Below are 18426 nucleotides of genomic sequence, written 5' to 3'. Positions count from 1 at the left end.
ATCCTTGCTTTATTTCTGTATTTATTTGGAAAGCTTCTAGTGCTTTCTCATCGTATATAATGTTAGTTTTGGGTTTTAGGGTCATGTTTTTTTCATCACATTACATTGGTCCCTCTATGTCTATGCTTTGTAGTTTTTCAAGCATAAATGCATGATATGCTTGTTAAAATTTGTTTTATTTTCTTTTTAGAATTTAGTCACATAATTATGTGGTTTGAGGTATTTTTGTTTTTAATGCAATTAAATATGTTAATTATATTACCAATGTTGTACTTACTATCCTTGTATCTCTGATATAAATATAACCTAGTTATAGTGAATGGGGCAGCTAGATGGCTGGATAGAATGCTAGGCCTGAAGTCAGGAAAACTCATCTTCCTGAGTTCAAATTGGGCCTCAGACACTTACTAACTGTGTGACCTTGGGCAAGTCACCTAACTCTGGTTGCCTGAGTTTTCTCATCTGTAAAATGAGCTGGAGAAGGAAATGGTGAACCACTTCAGCATCTTTGCCAAGAAAACCCCAACTAGGGTCATGAAAAGTCAGACAAGACTGAACAACAAAATACAATGATAATTTTGGGGATATTTTTATAAAGGCTTTTTGCTAGTGTAATTAGACTGTAGAACAGGGGTGGGGAACCTGCAGCCTCGAGGCCACATGTGGCCTCCTAGGTCTTTGGGTACAGTCTTTTGACTGAGTCCAAATTTTGCAGAACAAATCCTTTTATTAAGGGGATTATTCTGGGAAGTTTGGATGCAAAGAGCTGCACTTGAGGACCTGGAGGGTCACACGTGGCCTTGAGGCCGAAGGTTACCCACCCCTGCTAGAAAGCAGCTGCATGGATTTATGGTAAATGTAGTCCAAAAGAACAGTCTATTTTGTCCCTTTGGACTACAATTCCCATAAGTCTAATGCAGTCATGCTTTGAAATCTGGCTATACTAGGATTTATTTTCAAATTTTGAATCAGTATTTGTTAGTCATATTGGCTTACGGTTCTCTTTATTTTTTTTTATCTACCTAGTTCAGGCATTTGGACTATATTTGTCTCATAAAAGGAATTTGGGAGATTATTTTCTTTCTGAACTTTTGAGAATTGATGTAGCTTACACATTAATCGTTATTTAGGCCTATGAAAGAGTTGAGATGGATGAGGAGTTTTTTCCTTTGGTAGTTGCTTTCTGACTTATTTAATTTCATTTTATGATCTCTATTTCATGTTCTGTTAATTTGAGTTTGCAAAAGTTAAAGTTTGTAAAGGCTCTGTTTATTATTTCACTCTACTTAAAAGTAATTACCTTTAATAAGTAAGAATACTTTATGATTGAATAATTCAATCAGAATTGAGTGTGAACTGGATCTGTACTCCTCACTGAATCAATTAAAACCATTATGTGAGCGATTTGGTCACACCCTAAGAAACTTGTATAAAAAGAAGGAGCTATCTCAGCAATTACTAGAGTCCAGAAACAGGGAGAAAGGAAAGGCATCATATAGAGCTGGAATGAATGGGCAGCCCAGGGACAGCAAGAGGAGAAAGAAATGGGGGGACTGAGTTGTGGCAGGGAAGGGAGATGCATGGAGTGTCATTGGTTTACAGGCAGACAAGAAGAGAAGTCACAGATTGCAGCTAGCAGTTTAACATATCTACTTAATGACTGAGAAGAGGTTTGCTTCTTTATCCAACTTCTCTTGGTTCCTATAGACACCGTAATATAATCCACTGCTTCATTACCTAAACATTTCTGGAAAGCTGAATCTTGCTGTGACAACAAAGAAGCCAGATAGGTATAAATATAATTAAGGAAGAGAGTCAAATCTCTGCCTAAATGTTACGAATTTTCCTAACTGGGGGGCAGGGGTCAGAAATATTATGGTTGTATTCATATACTCTTGTCCAAAATAAATTTTGTAAAGGCTCACAGAAGGGAACCACATGATACCATTATATTGCTCTAGGCTTAAAATGAACTAATTATTGCAAAAGGGTGTTGCACATTTTTGTAAATAATACCCTGTTTCTTTTAAATCCTCCATTTTGCTAGCATTTAATTGTATAGAGTATGTTCTGATGATTTTTTTTCTTTGTGATTTTGTCTTTTTTATTTCAGCAATTTTATTTTCCTGTATTTGGTTAATATTGTTCATAATTTCTGTATTTTTTCTTTTGCGTTTTATTTATTTCTACCCTAATTCTTTCTTTTTTCTCTTTTGTGCTTACATCAGGTTATTTTGTAGATTTTCTAATTTTTAAAAATTAATTTTCTCTTTTTATTTTTGTTACTATGTTACCGGAGATATATTTTCCCCCTGAAAATTGTCTTAGTTGCATCTGAGAAATTTTGGCATATTTTCTCATTATTATTCTCTTTGAAGCAGTTAATAATTGCTTTTATGTTTTTATTCTTTGATCCACTAATTATTTGGTATGTCATTATTAAATCCGCATCTGGGTCTGTAAGGTCCATATCTCTTGCCTGTGTTTTCTATATTAACTACTATTTTTCATTGCATTATGGTCAGTAAAGGATGTGCTTAGCAGTTTTGCTCTTCATATTTATTTATAATTTCTCTATGACCTAGCACATGGTCAAGTTTTGTGAAAGTACCATGTGGTGCTCAGAAACTTAGAGACTTCTTTTATTCAAATAAAAGATATTTGTGAGTGTGATCTATTATTCTATTTCCTCCTTTTATCTGTTATCTATTGTTATCTACACCTTATACTGTATATAGTTATTTCTAGTTGGTTAAATAATTGATTAATTTAATACTTGTGATCATTTCTAGAAACAGCTTGACATCAGGCCTTTAGTTCAGAATGCAACTCTCTTTACAATTTCATTATGATGGGAAAATAAGATGTAGCTCATATCATTTCACCTTAGGAATGTGATCTCTCTTAAGGCAGAGGAAGGCTTGTGTTGGCTTTGAACTATTTTCTTTTTGCTTGACCAGAGCTCATATTCGAATAGGGGCACTTCAGATTCATAAGGCTTCACAGTCTCCTACACAATATGTTCCATGAGGGCAGAGATGTATCTTCTCTGCCTCAAGGTCTGTTTAGTACAGTGTTCTGCCCAGTGGCTTAATAAATACTCAGTGAATTGAATGTTAATAGCACCACACTGTGTGATATGAGCAAAGGGCAATTCAAACTGGAAGAATGAAGTTCTTACAGGTTCTTTATAGCTGTTGTAGTTTAAAGTTTATTTTATCAATCTAAACAAAAACAGTAGGAGTTCCATAGCAATAAAGGGTATACATGAATAAACCCAGATTTGTGAATCAGGTCCATTTCTCATGTTCAAATTGGGCATGTTCATGAAGCATTTTTAAGAATGATGTTTTGCAGTGGAATGTGTTAGAGTAGACTATTATCAAATCCTAAACTTAGTATCTCCTGCCAGTTTTTTTTTTTTAAATCAAGGAAACCTGATAAAACTCAGTTGTATTAATTCAAGAGACTTCAAGTATTTTCTGCCTGGGAAGACTGAATTCAAGCTGACTCACCTAATCTTTTTTTTTCTGACACACAAAGTGTGACCTGTATTTTGTCTTGATCAATACACTTTTCCTGGGTATTTCTTACCTACTTTTTTTTTTTCTACCTACTTTGTTCCACTGAATTACAGAGGGAGGAAGAGAAAGACGGAGACATGAAGAGAGGGGGAAAGGGGTAAAGAGAAAGGAAAAAACCAGAACTAGAGACAGAGCAAGAGAGAGAAAAGGGGGAGGGAGAGATAGAGAGACAGAAATAGAGAGTGAGTGAGAGGGAGATGGAGATAAGGAAAGAGAAAGGAAGAAGGAAAAGGGGAGAAGAAGAGAGGGAGAGGGAGAGAGGAGTAAAATTTTGATTGCAATAATATTAGTAATTAAATGTTATTTGTCTAAAGCCCCATTATATACCGTTGTTTTTGTAGTAAGATTTAAGGGAGATTTCTTAGGCAGAGGAGCAATGCCAGTAGGGCTGTGTAGAGCTAAAGTGCTTGCTTGCAGAGGACCTGTCCTTTCAAGATTGAATTGGTCATAGCAGTTGGCTTGCTGCCAAGCTAAAAGCTGGAACACTGGACAGTTCATGAACTCCAAACACATTTTCTAACCTTGGGAACTTGGCTTTTTTTTTTTTAACATTCTCTGTAAAGTGCCACTCCAGTAGCAAATACTTTATTTTTATGCCTTCCTATCTGCTCTTTCTTGCCATATTCCCACATGAAAGGAATTACTTTTCAGCATAACCGCAAATACAATGTGGTTTGGCCTCGTCTGTCCATTTCCCTCTGAAGTTGTCCTCACAAGAGGCCGGGTATCCAGTGTGGCAGAATCTGTCAATATGATTCCTACTGCTTCCCACTGCTATACACCACTACATGAGCCCAATGAAACCAGCAACCACAGAAAGGAAGCCTCAGAGGCACTGCGTATTTCCCCTTCTGAAAATTATTGGTTTTTCCAGAATCACTATATTTTCAAGCAATCCATAACCTTTCATCAAAGGGAGGCCTTCCCCTCTACCAAAAAAAAAATCACATTTTTTAGATGAAAGTGAAAAGCAGATGGTTCAAACCATCATCACACAAATGTTAGACTACTAGGTGACAAAAGACTGTAATACGCAGCTTCAGATAAATTGGAAGTGAAACTAATAGAAATGTTCATTAAATGGTAATCACAGCTTGCATTTTTGTAGTGTTTTGATGTTTGCAAAGAATTTTACAAATGTTGTCTGCTCTGATTCTCACAGCAATGTCGGGGGGTAGGTGCTATTAATATTCCCATTTTATAGTTGGAGAAACTGAGGCAGACAGCAGTGATGTGATTGCCCAGTCACACAGCTAGCAAGTATCTAAACCAAGATTTGAGCTCACTTCTTTCTGACTCTATATGTAGTGATCTATCCATTCTGCCACCTAAAACACTGGTTGTTTTCACCTAGCCAATGGATGTTTTTCCCCTCTTGTGGGTCTTGATTGCCATCTGTTCATGCTGTTTTGATTGAAGCTACTACTGAGTCTACCATGTGCCCAGGTGCCCAGGCCACCATTCAGTTGGAGGTAAAAGAGTTAGACAAACAAGGTTTTAGCACTGGGAAGCATTAACTGAGAGGAATGACTGAGTACATAGGGCTGACACTTTATAGGAGGACATTGACAAGAATGGCACAGGATAAGAAGATTTGGATGGGATCTAACTTGCATTAGTGGAGAAAGTAACCATACAGATGAGATGAAAGGTCAGATGAGGAACTGTAGTCCCTTCCCTATTCTCTCTCCATGTCTGGTAATGTGACTGAATTTTATACTTTCTTTTGTTTTGTTTTTGAGACTCTCTCTCTCTCTCTCTCTCTCTCTCTCTCTCTCTCTCTCTCTCTCTCTCTCTCTCTCTCTCTTTCTCTCTCTCTCGTGGTACAGTGGATAAAGTGCCAGGTGTGGAGTCAGGAAGATTCTGAATTCAAAACTGTCCTCAGACACTTACTAGCTTTGTGACCCTGGGCAAGTCATTTAACCTTGTTTGCCTCAGTTTCCTCATCTGTAAAATGAGCTGGAGAAGGAAATGGCAAACCATTCCAGTGTCTTTGCCAAGAAAACCCTAAATGACCCTCATGCAGTGTTGGGCATAACTGAAAAACAATTAAACAATAATACATTCCCTCTCTTGCCCAGGCTGGAAGTGCATCAGCTACTCATGAGCTATAACTTGCACTATTTCCAACTTGAATCAGTTTGCCCCTCTTTAGGCAAGTCTCACAGCCCTCTGCTCCCTGGGGCTCATCATTTTAAGGCTGGACTTAGTGCAGGCTTGGCTTCATCCCTACTGTTACTCAGAGTTACTACACTCAAGTAATCTCCTAGCCTCAGTCTCCCAGCAGCAGGGACCACAGACGTCTGTCACCACCTGGCAAATTTTAGGCTTAAATATCCGAAATATAGCAGTTGTATTATATTACAGAGATAGGAAGCTTGAGTTGGTCAGGTATGTACCTATAACACATTTCAAATTAGATGACTTATGCCAGAGAATCTCAAGCACATGATGTTTAAAGAGAAAAGCCAATGGGGAAGGCAGCCTTTGAGGTAAAGCCAATTCTAAAATGCAGATCAATGAATACTGCTATTGAAGCAAGTAGCACGTGAACTTTGGTCAGTAAGAATTTAGGTTACTTGACAGAATCTAGCAAAAACTAAACTCAAAAGCAGAAGTGAAACCAGATGAGCTTTGTATCATGCCTGACATTAATTGATGAGGATTGTTCAATAATGAAATATCTACTGAGAAATTCAAAGTTAGGATAGTATGTGAAAAGAAATATGGCCTCAATAAAACTACAAAATGCTTTGAAGTTCATTATGGACATCTTACACTCCCCTTGGAAGAGCATAGAGAGTTGCAGTCAGAGATGTATAATGAGATCACACTTGGAGAGCATATGTAAAACACTTTCCACATCAGGCCATTTGTATTCAGAGTTTGATTCTCAGCTCTGCTCTGGTTTGAAACCCAATGGGATCAGAAAATTATTCTGAATTGTGGTACTCAAAGGAAAACTACAAGTTTTTTTTCTTTTAAATTTGTCTAAAGGTCCAGATCATCTGGTGCTTTGTCAAATAGGTTTTGACTTCGAAATTAGTGTGCTCTTGGTAGAAATCTGTTGGACTCTTAGGGCTGCCTTCCACTTGCTTTCATCCACAGTAGAGTTAAATTATTTGGATTATTATCTACCATTTTTTGGTAGATTTTTCCACTGCAGTAATAGGTTTAGAGGAGTCAATGGGGGGCAGATGTGTCACCAGTAATTGGTACAAAGAGATAATATTGTCTTTTTTCCCTTTTAAAGTAAAATCTAAAATAGCTTAATTGTTGAAATTACTTTTGTACAATCTTTCTAACTTCATCATTACTTTATTACATTAGAATCATAAATTTATACAGCATATGAACTGGTTGATGGGTGATACTTTATAAAGATAGGTAGTGAGAAAGGACACTAAGCAGGACCCATTAGATTTCTCTAGCCTTTTTTTAGCCTACCTAAGTGTTGATATCTATATGGTATTTCTAGTTATCTATACAGAAATCTCATTTATTATCCAATTAAAATTCTGACTCACTATGAAGACAGAACAGATTTGTTGGCAATCAAATTATTTCATAGTATACATGAACTTGTTTATATCTCCTTTGGGAAATATTAAAGGAATTATATTTTCTCAACTTAGATTCTGGATGATACAACATTCAATCCTTTTTCAATTCAACAAATGTTTATGAAATACTAGAGATATTCATAAGACTAGGGGCCCTATGCCTAGCATCCAGCCCACACTGTCAACATCTCAATTTAGCTGAGGGCTAATAGGATTTAGAAGGGTGGCTCCTATCTAGTGATTTCTTTATCATTTAACTATAAGTTTTTGACGAGCCAAAATATATTGAACATTTGAACTGAAAGTTATTTCTTCAAAGTGAATCAAGAGGTTGATCACAACCAGAGAGGGAATATTGTTTCCAAGTAATTGAAAGGGCATTATCCTGTGATGAGGTATAAAATTTGGTGTGTTTTTGGATAAAGATTCATACTCAGTTAGATCATGGGTGGGTGAGAATGGGGACTGAGAGGAAAGAAGAATCTTTCTGGGTAATGGTGACTATCACTCTGTGAGGTATCTGGAAGTTTCCATTAAGTCTAACTAGAGAAGGTTGGGGAGAATGTATGGATTAGAAATTGACTTTGGAAATTTATTTCACCTTGTATTGTGGATGTGCTTGTGTAAATGTAGTATGTGGGAAATTAATAAATTCTACTCGTATTGTTTCGGGTTTATAGAATTGATTATGTATCTTGGCCTGCCATTTTCTTCTAACCACCTCCACCTTATAATCAAAGACGTAATTTATGTTTGGCTCAATTACAAAAACAGAAACCCTATACTTGGAGAGTCCTCTTAGGAAATAAGAACGCCTAGAGAAAGGGGTAGTTTTGGCCTCAGAATGAGAAGTGGCATTGGGAGGCTATTCCACTGCCAACAGATAGTTCCATAACTAAACATGCTTCAAAATCTATTTTTTAAAGGACATCTGAGTTGGAGATTCCATACACTTCCCTATTTCCCTATTCACCCATTTCCAGGTCTAATAACCATCACTATCCCCAAAATCTTTCTAATGACGAATTGACAGCCTGTGTATTCCACCTTATGCCCATTTCCTTCAGTGTCTTTCATTTTATAATCACATGTGCTCTTTCAGTTCACATTCTAAATGAAGACATATGGGAGTATGGCAGTGGGAGAAATGCCTTCATTTTACCATATAGGAGATGATCACATTTTAATGACAATACTCATGGAATTTTTGCAATATCTCTTTCCATACTCCCAAGTGTTGTCTGGAATTTTGTTTTACAATTTAAAGGGAAGTTAATATTGTGTGAGAGGAGCGGAGTTTCAAAGATGAAATCAGTCCTTGCTGCTATGGAGTCAACAGTCTAGAACTAGCAATCACTGTTCAATGGGCTTTCTGTAGTACGAGGCTCTCTTTACGACTGCACACTGCATTTCCTCTCCAATCACCATCATCATCATAGATCAAAGATGTAGAGTTGGAAGGAACTGTAGGGTTATCTAGTCCAAGCTTTCACTTTACAGATGAAGTCACTAACATCTAAGGAAGTTAAATAGCTTGCCCAAGGTGGCACAGATAGTGAGAGGTGGGGTTTCAAGTCCCTTTTATTCTTTGGAGTTGTTAACTATTTTTACTTGAGTTAGCACCTTTTGTTTACCGGTACACTTCAAAGGTTAATGCATTTTAAAGGAGACATATGTTAATTGAGTATTTATTACTGTAAGGGAGAAGCTAGGTGGCACAGTGGATGAAGTGCTGGGCCTGGCATCAGGAAGGTCCAAGTTCAAGTCCAGCCTCAAACACTTAATAGTTGTGTGACCTTGGGGAAGTCATTTAATCTTGTTTGCCTCAGTTTCCTCATCTGTAAAATGACCAGGAGAAGGCAAACCACTCTAGTATCTTTCCCCAGAAAACCCCAAAAGGGGTCACAAAGATTTGGACATGACTGAAAACAACTAAACAACAACAAAAACTATGTGTAAGATGCTGTGTTAGGGGCTATATTTCATTTTAGAGGCTTTGTAGATAGGCAAACAGTAAACAAACCCCTTCAGAAAACCTAATCTGACCATGCCGTATAATGATATTATTATTATTAATTAATATAGCACTTTATAGTTTGCAAATCACTTTTCAAATATTATCTCATTTTGTCTTTATAGCTATCATCCCCATTTTACATATGTGGAAACTGTGGCAGATAGAGGTGAAGTGATTTGCTCAGGGTCACACAACTCTAAGCGTCTGAAGCTGAACTTGATCTCTGGCCCTCCTGATTCTAGGCCCAGCAGTCTCTCCACTGTGCCACCTAGCTGCCCCCTTTTACATGTAGTAAATGCTCAATAAAGATATATGTCTCCTATAAAATACATAAGTGTATAACTAGAAAGTTATACTTATAACAGTAAGACAAGTAGTAAGTGTCTGAGGCTGGATTTGAACTCAGATCTCTGACTCTAGATCTAGAGCTTAGAATCATTACAGATTCTGTAGATAAGTCTTAGAATCATTACATTCTAATAATATGTAATCTCATGTTTCTTTGGCCATTTCTACTTCTTAAAAATGTTTCTTTCTCTTTTTTTTGCCTCACAATCCCAGTTTGTTTTGGAATATGGTTGAGATAGCAGATTGACATTTAAATATGACTTTTACAAATAAATGATTGGAGCTGATTTCCTCAGTGTCTGGATTCTTCCTTTACTTTGTAGCTTTCTGAAAGAAAATTCTTATCATTTGATAAGAATGGTCTTTGCAGCAAAAAGGAAGTTTGCCTCAATTTAGTAGAGTCTGGACTGTAAGTAACTTTCTGTAGACACATGGCAAGGCTTAGGCACTCAATTTGTTAAAATCATTTACATTGTCAAGGTGATGACATACCCATTCTTTTCTGTATGCTATTCTTGTTAAAATATTTTTTGGGATTCATGCAAGTAATTATGCTTTCAGAAAGGGCTTAGAGGAATCACGAACAAAGTTTTGTTTTTAGGTTTTTGCAAATATAGCAAGAGTTCTATTGAGAAGTGACCAGTTATTTTCACTGTGGGTTTGGGGAGATGGGATTGGAGAGGAATGTGTTGTTTTTATCTTCTGCATAATGCAGACCATAAATCACTTGAATGAAGGTGGAGGAGGTGACTTAGGTGATTGTTTATTTCTAGAAAAGAGGCTACTTCCTATGGAAAGAGGGCTTCAGTTGGTCATGGAGCAAGCCAAACAATTACTCTCAGGTTTCCTGTTGGCTATTTCCCTTTTGCTAAACCTGACCTAAAGCCAAGGTGCACATAGATAAATTTTTCCTATTGCAAAATCCCAAATCTCTGAAAAGATGTTATCATGAGAATATTGTTTAGAAGTAGTATCCTAAGGGATATAGTTTGAAGGATTTTTACTGATGTGCTTTTGAAGAGTCTAATGAGATCTGAAGTTTCTTGAAGCTCTCATATCCTAGATCCTATAATCTGCTATGGAATGCTAAATCATAAGGAAAAGTAGGCATCTGAATGTAAAAGTTTAAGTAACATTGTAGTTGTTTCTAATTAAACGGACTGTTCATATCCTTACTTCAGAACATCCTGGAAAGCATAAATCAGTTAAAATAATGATATTTTTGACTCAAGCACTTCCAGAACATAGATTCAGAAGTGGAAGGAGCTTTAGAAGGGGCCTAATTCAGTCTCTTTATGGTTTAGATTAGGGATTGGAGGCACAGAGAGACTGAACACCTTGCCAAGGGTGCGCAGGAAGTAAGTGGCAAAGTCAAAATCTGAACCCAGGACTTTCGGTTCTAAATCCACTACTCTTTACATTATACAACCTTACAAATGACAATGCTTTGTAATTCTTTTCTGCCCTACACAGTATTTCGTGCTTAACAGATGTTCCATTAATTTTGAATTGGTCTGCTCTGCTTTTCCCATTGGACATTCTAAGCTTTTGTCACGGGACCATAGGTTTAGATTTAGAAGGGACTTTGGGGATATTCAGTACAACTGCTTAGAAGGAGAAATTAAGTTCAAGAGGTAAGTGACCAAGCAATTTTGGGACTACAGGGCAGAGGCAAGATTTGAACCCAAGTCCTCTGACTTGAAAAGCAGTGCTCTTTCTACTATGACATGTGACTATTAATAAAAAATAAAATATTATTTCCTTTGCTTCAAGATATATGGTAGGTAGACAATACCTATATCAACCCTTTTATTCTTATATATCAATTCACATGACAAAGTAAAAATTTTGGGTTGCTGATGGCTGTGTTAGAAATATGAATTCATTCAGTGATGGTGTTCATAAATTTTTGCTTAACATACATGGACAAACATTTGAATGATCCAATATATTATGAATAATAATATAATTTATATTGTGGTTTAAAGTTTGTGAAGTGTTTTACACAATATCACTTGAAAAAAAGTTACAGAGTGAAGATTTTTATGCAAAACATATGGATAAAAGTTTTTTTTTTGGGGGGGTATGTGTGAAATGCTGCCGAAATAATGTTGGGTTTTCAAAGGATCCCGTTTTAAAACAAACGATCCTTCAAACTTATGGCTATAGCCTACGAACCCAAATGGAAACTTAGGTTAATTTTTCCAACACTTATAGTTGCTTAAAATAAAAAAAAGAAAGTGACATAAATCGATTTACTAGTTCTCCTTGGTTTATCAAGGCTTAAGGATCTCGCTTACTTCCGTTCCTGAATCTCATAAAAATCCGAGAAGACTGGTCTCTTCGAACTCTGATAATTTGTCTGTCTCTCCTTCCTCCTCTTCATTAATCCTTATGTCATCACTTATTAGACAATTACAGAACAGTGGCTGAAATACATTTGTTAGAATAAGGAACATTTTTTCCCCCTTTCGATTATTTAAGCACAGTGATGGTCATTGTATGTTTTCCGCACGTCACAAAAAGTTGTCCTTACCTGCATAGTGGTCAAACACCGTAGGCACGTATTCCTCTGGGAAGGCGTCATTGGCGTAACTCATCAGTAAGCAGGTTTTCCCCACTGCACCATCTCCGACCACCACACACTTTAGTGGTTTCTTCACTTCCTCCTCGCTGGGGCAGCCACTTTGCTCTCGTTCCTCTTTGCAATTCATTCTTACTGGGGCTATTCCTGATTCTCCAAGTTCTTCTAGGAGCGCATGAAGAAAAACCCGAGTGAGCGCCCAGGTTGTGTTTACCCTCACTTAGCTGGGTACTCTTGGCTCAGACTTAACATTTTCCAGGTTGCTGCTGTTTGCCCTCTCATTTCACCATGCTGGTAAAGAAAGGGAATGTCCACTTTGAAAGAAAAATAAAATAGCTTGTCTTTCCCCTGTCCGTTTGAATCAAGACACCCTCATTTTCCTAGAGATCTGGGTGTTTACTGTGATCTTGAAAGATAGCAGCCTGAAGCTTTCGCTCTTTCTTCCCTTTCTCCAACTTGGCTGGAGACACCAGGGATTTCTTCTAAATCCTTCCCATTTTCCATTTCACATCTAACATGGAGGAAAGCCGGGATTTTTTTTTTCAAATGGAGTTTTTCCTCTCTTTCTCCAGCTTACTAAGTGTCAGGAAATCATGGGTTTCCTGCTGCATTCCATATTAGGATGAGTGGGCTGGTGAAGGGCTCCAAACAACGAACAGTCTGTGTGTTTGTACTTCAGAGGACTGTGCCAGGACAGAGAGTCAACACTAGAGGTCCCACTGCGGCTAGAAGTTGAGACACTTCCTCTTTCTTCCACTGCTGGAAGGGGGCTGCTCTTTCTGCTGGCTGAAAAAAAGCCGATGAGAACAGGCAGGCTGGGGAGTGCCGTCTAGGCAGAAAACAAGGGAATCAGCTTAATTAAGCGTGAGAGACCACACCACTAAGTATGAGATAACAGATGACATCACCCCAGTACTGACTTACCCTAAAAAACTTGGCAAATTAAAAAGGGGGCAGTTCTTTAGGCACTTAACTCAGAAGTCTTAAACTTTTCCTCTCCCTTGCCATAAAGGAGAAAACTCTCCAAGGTTATACTTGTTTTGAAGGAAAACTTCATTTTCCTCTCAAGCATCATAGCTGTAGTGTGTGTGTGTGTGTGTGTGTGTGTGTGTGTGTGTGTGTGTGTGTGTGTGTGTGTGTGTGTGAAGCTTTATAAATTGCCACACGCAGTAGAAATTAAAACTTCTTCCAGATATAGTTTTATAATCATCACACATAAGAAATAGATCATTCAGTTGAACTCATCTGAAAAGTAGCTGGCATTTACTTCTCCCTATTAGTGAATAATGAACATGTGTGTCACACACATTTAACCCATTTGGAGAGCAGGTTTTGGATTGTTTCAAATTTCAAATGTGATTTTGCTTTGGCATATTGATTCTGGATTCAGTTAGATACAATAAGCATTTATTTAGTGCCAGGAGCTGTGCTAAGTGCTAGGGAATACAGAGATGAAAAGGAAACATTTCCTGCCCTTTAGGAGATTATATTCCTATGGGAAAACAGCACACATATTGATACTCAAATGCAAAACGTTTGCAAAATAAATACAAAGTTGTTTTGGGGGGCAGTGGGATACAATGCTAACAGCTAGGGGTGAAGGGAAGGATCAGGAAAGGCTTCAAAGGAGCTAGCATTTGCCTGGCACGTCACAGGCACTTAATAAATGTTAATTGATTAATTGATTGAAAGGACCAAGGGTTGGAGGTGAGGAGGAAGAGCACTTTGGCCATGGAAAACAGCCAATGTAATAGACAGATAGCAGATGGAATGTCTCATTTAGAGAATCATGAGTTAGCCAATTTAGCTGGAACAGAGTTCATGAGGGGAAATAGTGTGAAATCATTTTGGAAAGATAGTAGATTGTGAAGGGCTTTTAAATGTTGAACATAAGAGTTTGTATTTGCGTGTAGAAGAAATCAGGAAGCCACTGGACCTTCTTGAGCAGGGAGTGATGTATGCGTTAGGACTGTCAATTCGGCAGCCATGTGGAGGATAGGTTGAAGAAAGAAGAGTCTGAAGGCAAGGGGACCAGTTAGGAGGATATTGTGAGAGGTGATGAGGGTCTGAACTGGGGTAGTGACCAATCAAATGGAGAAAAGAGAATTAACGTGGGGAATGCTGTGGAGTTGTATCAGCATGATTGGTGGGAGGTGGGCATGGGTGAAGAAAATAGGATGACTCCACAGTACTGTTAACCTCAATGCCTGGAAGGAAAGTGGTATCCTTAACAGGAACAGGGAATTTAGGAGGTCAGTGAATTTGGGGTAAAAAATAATGAGTTATGTTTCAGACATGTCAGTGGGATGTCAGTGGGACACCCAGGTGAAGACTGGAGGACTCACATCACCAGCTCCAACAGAGAGTTGGTGATACAAGCCTGAAGCTCAGGAGAAAAACTAGGGCAGGATATGTCAACTTTGGAGATGCATAGAGATGATAATTGAACCCATGGAAGCAATGAGATAGGTAGATAGCAAGAGAGACAGAGAAAGAGAGAGACAGAGGGAGAAACAGAAATAGAGAAAGAAAAACAGAGAGGAGAGAGAAAGACAGAGAGAGGGAGACAGAGAATGGAGAGAGACTCATAGAGAGATAGACATGGAGAGACAGAGACAGAGACACAGACAAAATGAGACAGATAGACAGAGACAGAGGAAATAGATAGAGATGAGGATCCAGCAAAGAGAACTGAGCAGCGGTGTCAGAGGAGAACCAGTACTGAGCAATGTTATTAAAGTCCAGGAAGGAAGATCCTTTGGTGTCATGTTGCAGAGAGGTCAAGAAGGATGAGGACTAACAAAAAGCAATTGTGTTTAGCAATTAAAAGATCACTGGTACCCTTAGAGCAGACCTGCACAACTTGGCAGTAGGTAGGGACCACAATTAAAATAGGCTAAACTTTGAGCTGCAGAGAGGTCCTTAGTGGCTCACTTTGCACGTAAAGACACAACTAATAATTAAACTATTTTACAAATGAACCATATTGAAAAAAGAGAAATTTCAGTTAATATCAATTAATCACACTTATACTTAAGATTTTTATCATGAAATCACCCCTTGCAGACTAGAGACAGACTGATGATGGTTGGTTGCCGTGGGTCACATGATAAACAGGAAAGGTGTGCAGTGGCAATCCACCCGACACGTTATGTGATGGGCACAACAGTGACTAGTGGAAGGTAGATTAAGAGAGGCATGGGCAAAGCCCCTCTTTACTTACATCTTTACTCTCTTTTACATCCTCTACATTTTATCGTGGGCGCCTGAAATCCTCTGGTAGGCCATAAGTAGCCCGTGGGTTATATGTTATATAGGGCTGCCTTAGAGAAAGCTGTTTAGTCAAGTGGTGAGGCTGGAAGTCAAATTACAAGGATTTAATCCTCATCTTTTCAGGTCAAGCTGGGTCTCTACTAGTCCTAGCCAAGTCGATGGCAGATGTGCAGATCTGCTGGAGTATACTCAATGATGCCTCCTGTCTCTCAACATGTAACTAATGTATTTGTTCTCATGTGAGAAAATAAATAGAACTCAGGGGATGACTTCAGCAAAGAGTTCTGATATCGTTTTATTCTTCTGTATTTTTCTTTGAAATTTAATTTTAAATTTAGATTTTCTTTTAGCTTCAAAGATACATTATACATACATATGTATGCAAAAATGTATGTACATTGATACATGTGTGTGTTCTTATTAGTACCTATAAATATTCTCGTTTTTTTTTCTGGTTTTGGCATCATGCTGTGGCAGAAACTATTAAAAACAGCAAAGCATTATACGCTTGTTAATATTTTGGCCTGAGGAGGTCAGCATGCTGATTCATGAGGTTGTCTTTAAAGTGAATTATATGTATCATTTTCAACATTAATCTTTCGGAGTTAATCTCAGTCACCATAATAGCAATTTTCTTTAAGTTAATGATAGGCAATATGATTGTTCCTAAGCTAGCTAACTTTAAAAACCAGAAGAATAACCCTGATTAGTTCGACTTGCTTTACCCAAGGATAGCTACGTGGCAAAACAGATAGAGTGCCAGGACTGAAGCCAGGAAGACTCATCATGATGAGTTCAAATCTGGCCTTAAACACTTACTGACTGTGTAATCCGGGACAAGACACTTATCCCTGTTTGCCTCAGTTTCCTCATCTGTCAAATGAGTTGGAGAAGGAAATGGCAAACCATTCCAGTATCTTTGCCAAGAAAACCCCAGATGGGGTCATAAAGAATCAGAAATGATTGAAATAACGAAGCAACAATAACAACACACCTGAAGGTTTGCTTCATCAGAGCTAGAAACAGTACCCAGAGCCACTTATTAACGTATCATGGACCAGGTGACTTTGCTTTTTTTGCTCTTGGGGCAATGAGGACAGTTGTTAGGATTTATGTACCATACACATACTGGTCCTCCCACATTATTTGTTTTTTCATGTCATACACAATGATGGGGCTACTCTACCCTTTTCACTTTGTACATAAATACCCAGGCTGTGAGAGAAGTCTTAGATGCAATTTTCTGGGGTTCCAGAGGAATCTGTTTCCTTAGCGATTTATCTTTCTGAGTTTCGGCTTTATTTGAGCCTCCCCAGACACCAATCATATATTTTTACCTGGAATGCTGATTCCGTTAGTTGCTTCAAGTTTTGATAGTATACCACTAGAAGTGACATTCTACCCTTCTGTCTTCTGCTTCTGCACCTGCATTCAAAAGTCTGACACATAAGTAAGACAATGGGAGTAGAGATTCACACTCTTCTTCAATTTCTCTCTTCAAGGGGCTGCTTTGGGTTCAGACCCAGTGATATCAGCCCACTTCCAGATATTAAACAGGTGGGGATCACAGAGAGGTAGATTTGTGCCAGGGCAATTCTGGTGATAATGAGGAACTTCAAGATCTCCCATGTAAACTCATGTGATACTTAGAATACTTCACAGACCCATCGGTGCACCCCAACGTAGGCCTGAAGCTCAAATTTAGTTGTAAATCTGCTTTTGTTTAGACATAAAATGGGAAGTCCAAGCTGGAACTAAGTTACCTTCCTGGGAGCAAATTTCACTTAAATATATTTTTCTGTGACATCAGATTATCTGTATTCAATCTCCGATTTTTACAAGCCCTTCCTTATTTTCTTGACTGAGACTACTTTATGATTAACTGAGTAGTCACCACTTTCTCCTTCCTCCTTGGAGGACTGACTGCTCTCTTGCTTCTCTTATCAGCCTTGATAGAAAAAGAAGCAAAGAAAAGATTAGGCATGGTGCTGAATTTGAGAAAGGAAGATGTGGGAATTTGCAGAGAGGGTGAACAAAGTGTCTCTATTAACTTCGGCTGTTAGTAGTGCATACTGTTTGAGAAACCCTTATCAAATGAAATGATATTCGTAAAGTTCTTAGCACAGTGCCTGGCACATAGTAAGCTACATATAAATATTATTATTATTAGAAGCATAGGTATTTACTTGTGGCTTCTACTTAAACCTGCCCAATAGAACCTCCTGATTTAGAAGAAATGCCTAGACTCTCTAGGTTGCATACCAAAGAATGGCTGAAAAAAACGGACTGCCTAAACTGGTTTCTAAAAGCCTCCAACCAGCAATGAGTTGTTGTTGTTGTTGTTGGGGTGTGTGTGTGTGTGTGTATGTTGGGAGGGGAGTCCTCCACTATATTACTTCATCAACGCTATGGGGGAATCTCATTAGGGGATATTTTTCTTCCCTCAGTTTTGGGAGTTTCATTGTTATTTTCTTTTTACTTTCCACTTTTTAAAAGCAGGGTTTTCCAGTATTATTGCTATAAATATTGAATTTGGAGCTAAATTTAGTTTTATTTTTTGCTGAATCTTGGAAGAATTATTGGTTGTTGAATTTATAATCTTTATGCACAATTCTGTTGAAATATATTTTTGTTTCATTCTACTGAGATTCTACAACCTATTTTTTCCTGTTTTTATTTTGGTTTTATTTTGGTTTTGTATTTGGTCTTTTAGGTAACGAAGATTTAGTCATCACTTAGTTATTAGTCACGTACAGGCTACAAAGACAAGTCAGAGAAGCAGACCTACCAGGAGATAATCAGAAAAGAAATCCACCATCTGTTACTATTGTGGATAAGACAGTCAATAGAGATTGCTTGAATTTATGAAGAGAATGCAGTTTTATTATTGTGTAAGCTGAAATCTATAGGACCAATATCAGGAAAAAACCCCCAACAAAACTCCAACACAAATCGTCAAGTCAACAAGAATTTGTTAAGCATTGTCGTAGGAGGCACAGTTCTGAGCACTGGGGATAAAAATACAAGCAAAGAGAAAGATAATGCCTGCCTTCTGGG

General features: G+C 37.9%; 1 protein-coding gene across 2 annotated transcripts in view; it reads right to left on the bottom strand.

Moving 5' to 3' along the window:
- The window catches only part of RHOJ (ras homolog family member J), a 139156-nt gene extending 126416 nt beyond the window's left edge, over window positions 1–12740 (bottom strand). The window contains exon 1 of one of the 2 annotated variants that reach the window (XM_078151522.1): window positions 12049–12740. In XM_078151522.1, the coding sequence (XP_078007648.1) occupies window positions 12049–12226 (178 nt within the window). In that variant the 5' untranslated portion in view covers window positions 12227–12740. The remainder of the gene's footprint in view (window positions 1–12048) is intronic. The other variant, XM_020986507.2, reaches the window with a different exon arrangement.
- Window positions 12741–18426: the final 5686 nt, after the last annotated feature.

Source organism: Phascolarctos cinereus, unplaced genomic scaffold (genome assembly GCF_003287225.1).
Source record: "Phascolarctos cinereus isolate Bilbo 61053 unplaced genomic scaffold, phaCin_HiC Scaffold_3;HRSCAF=262, whole genome shotgun sequence".
NCBI classification, from domain to species: Eukaryota; Metazoa; Chordata; class Mammalia; order Diprotodontia; family Phascolarctidae; genus Phascolarctos; species Phascolarctos cinereus.
The sequence above is the reverse complement of the archived record's forward strand: the minus strand, read 5'-3'. Positions and strand labels throughout refer to the sequence as shown.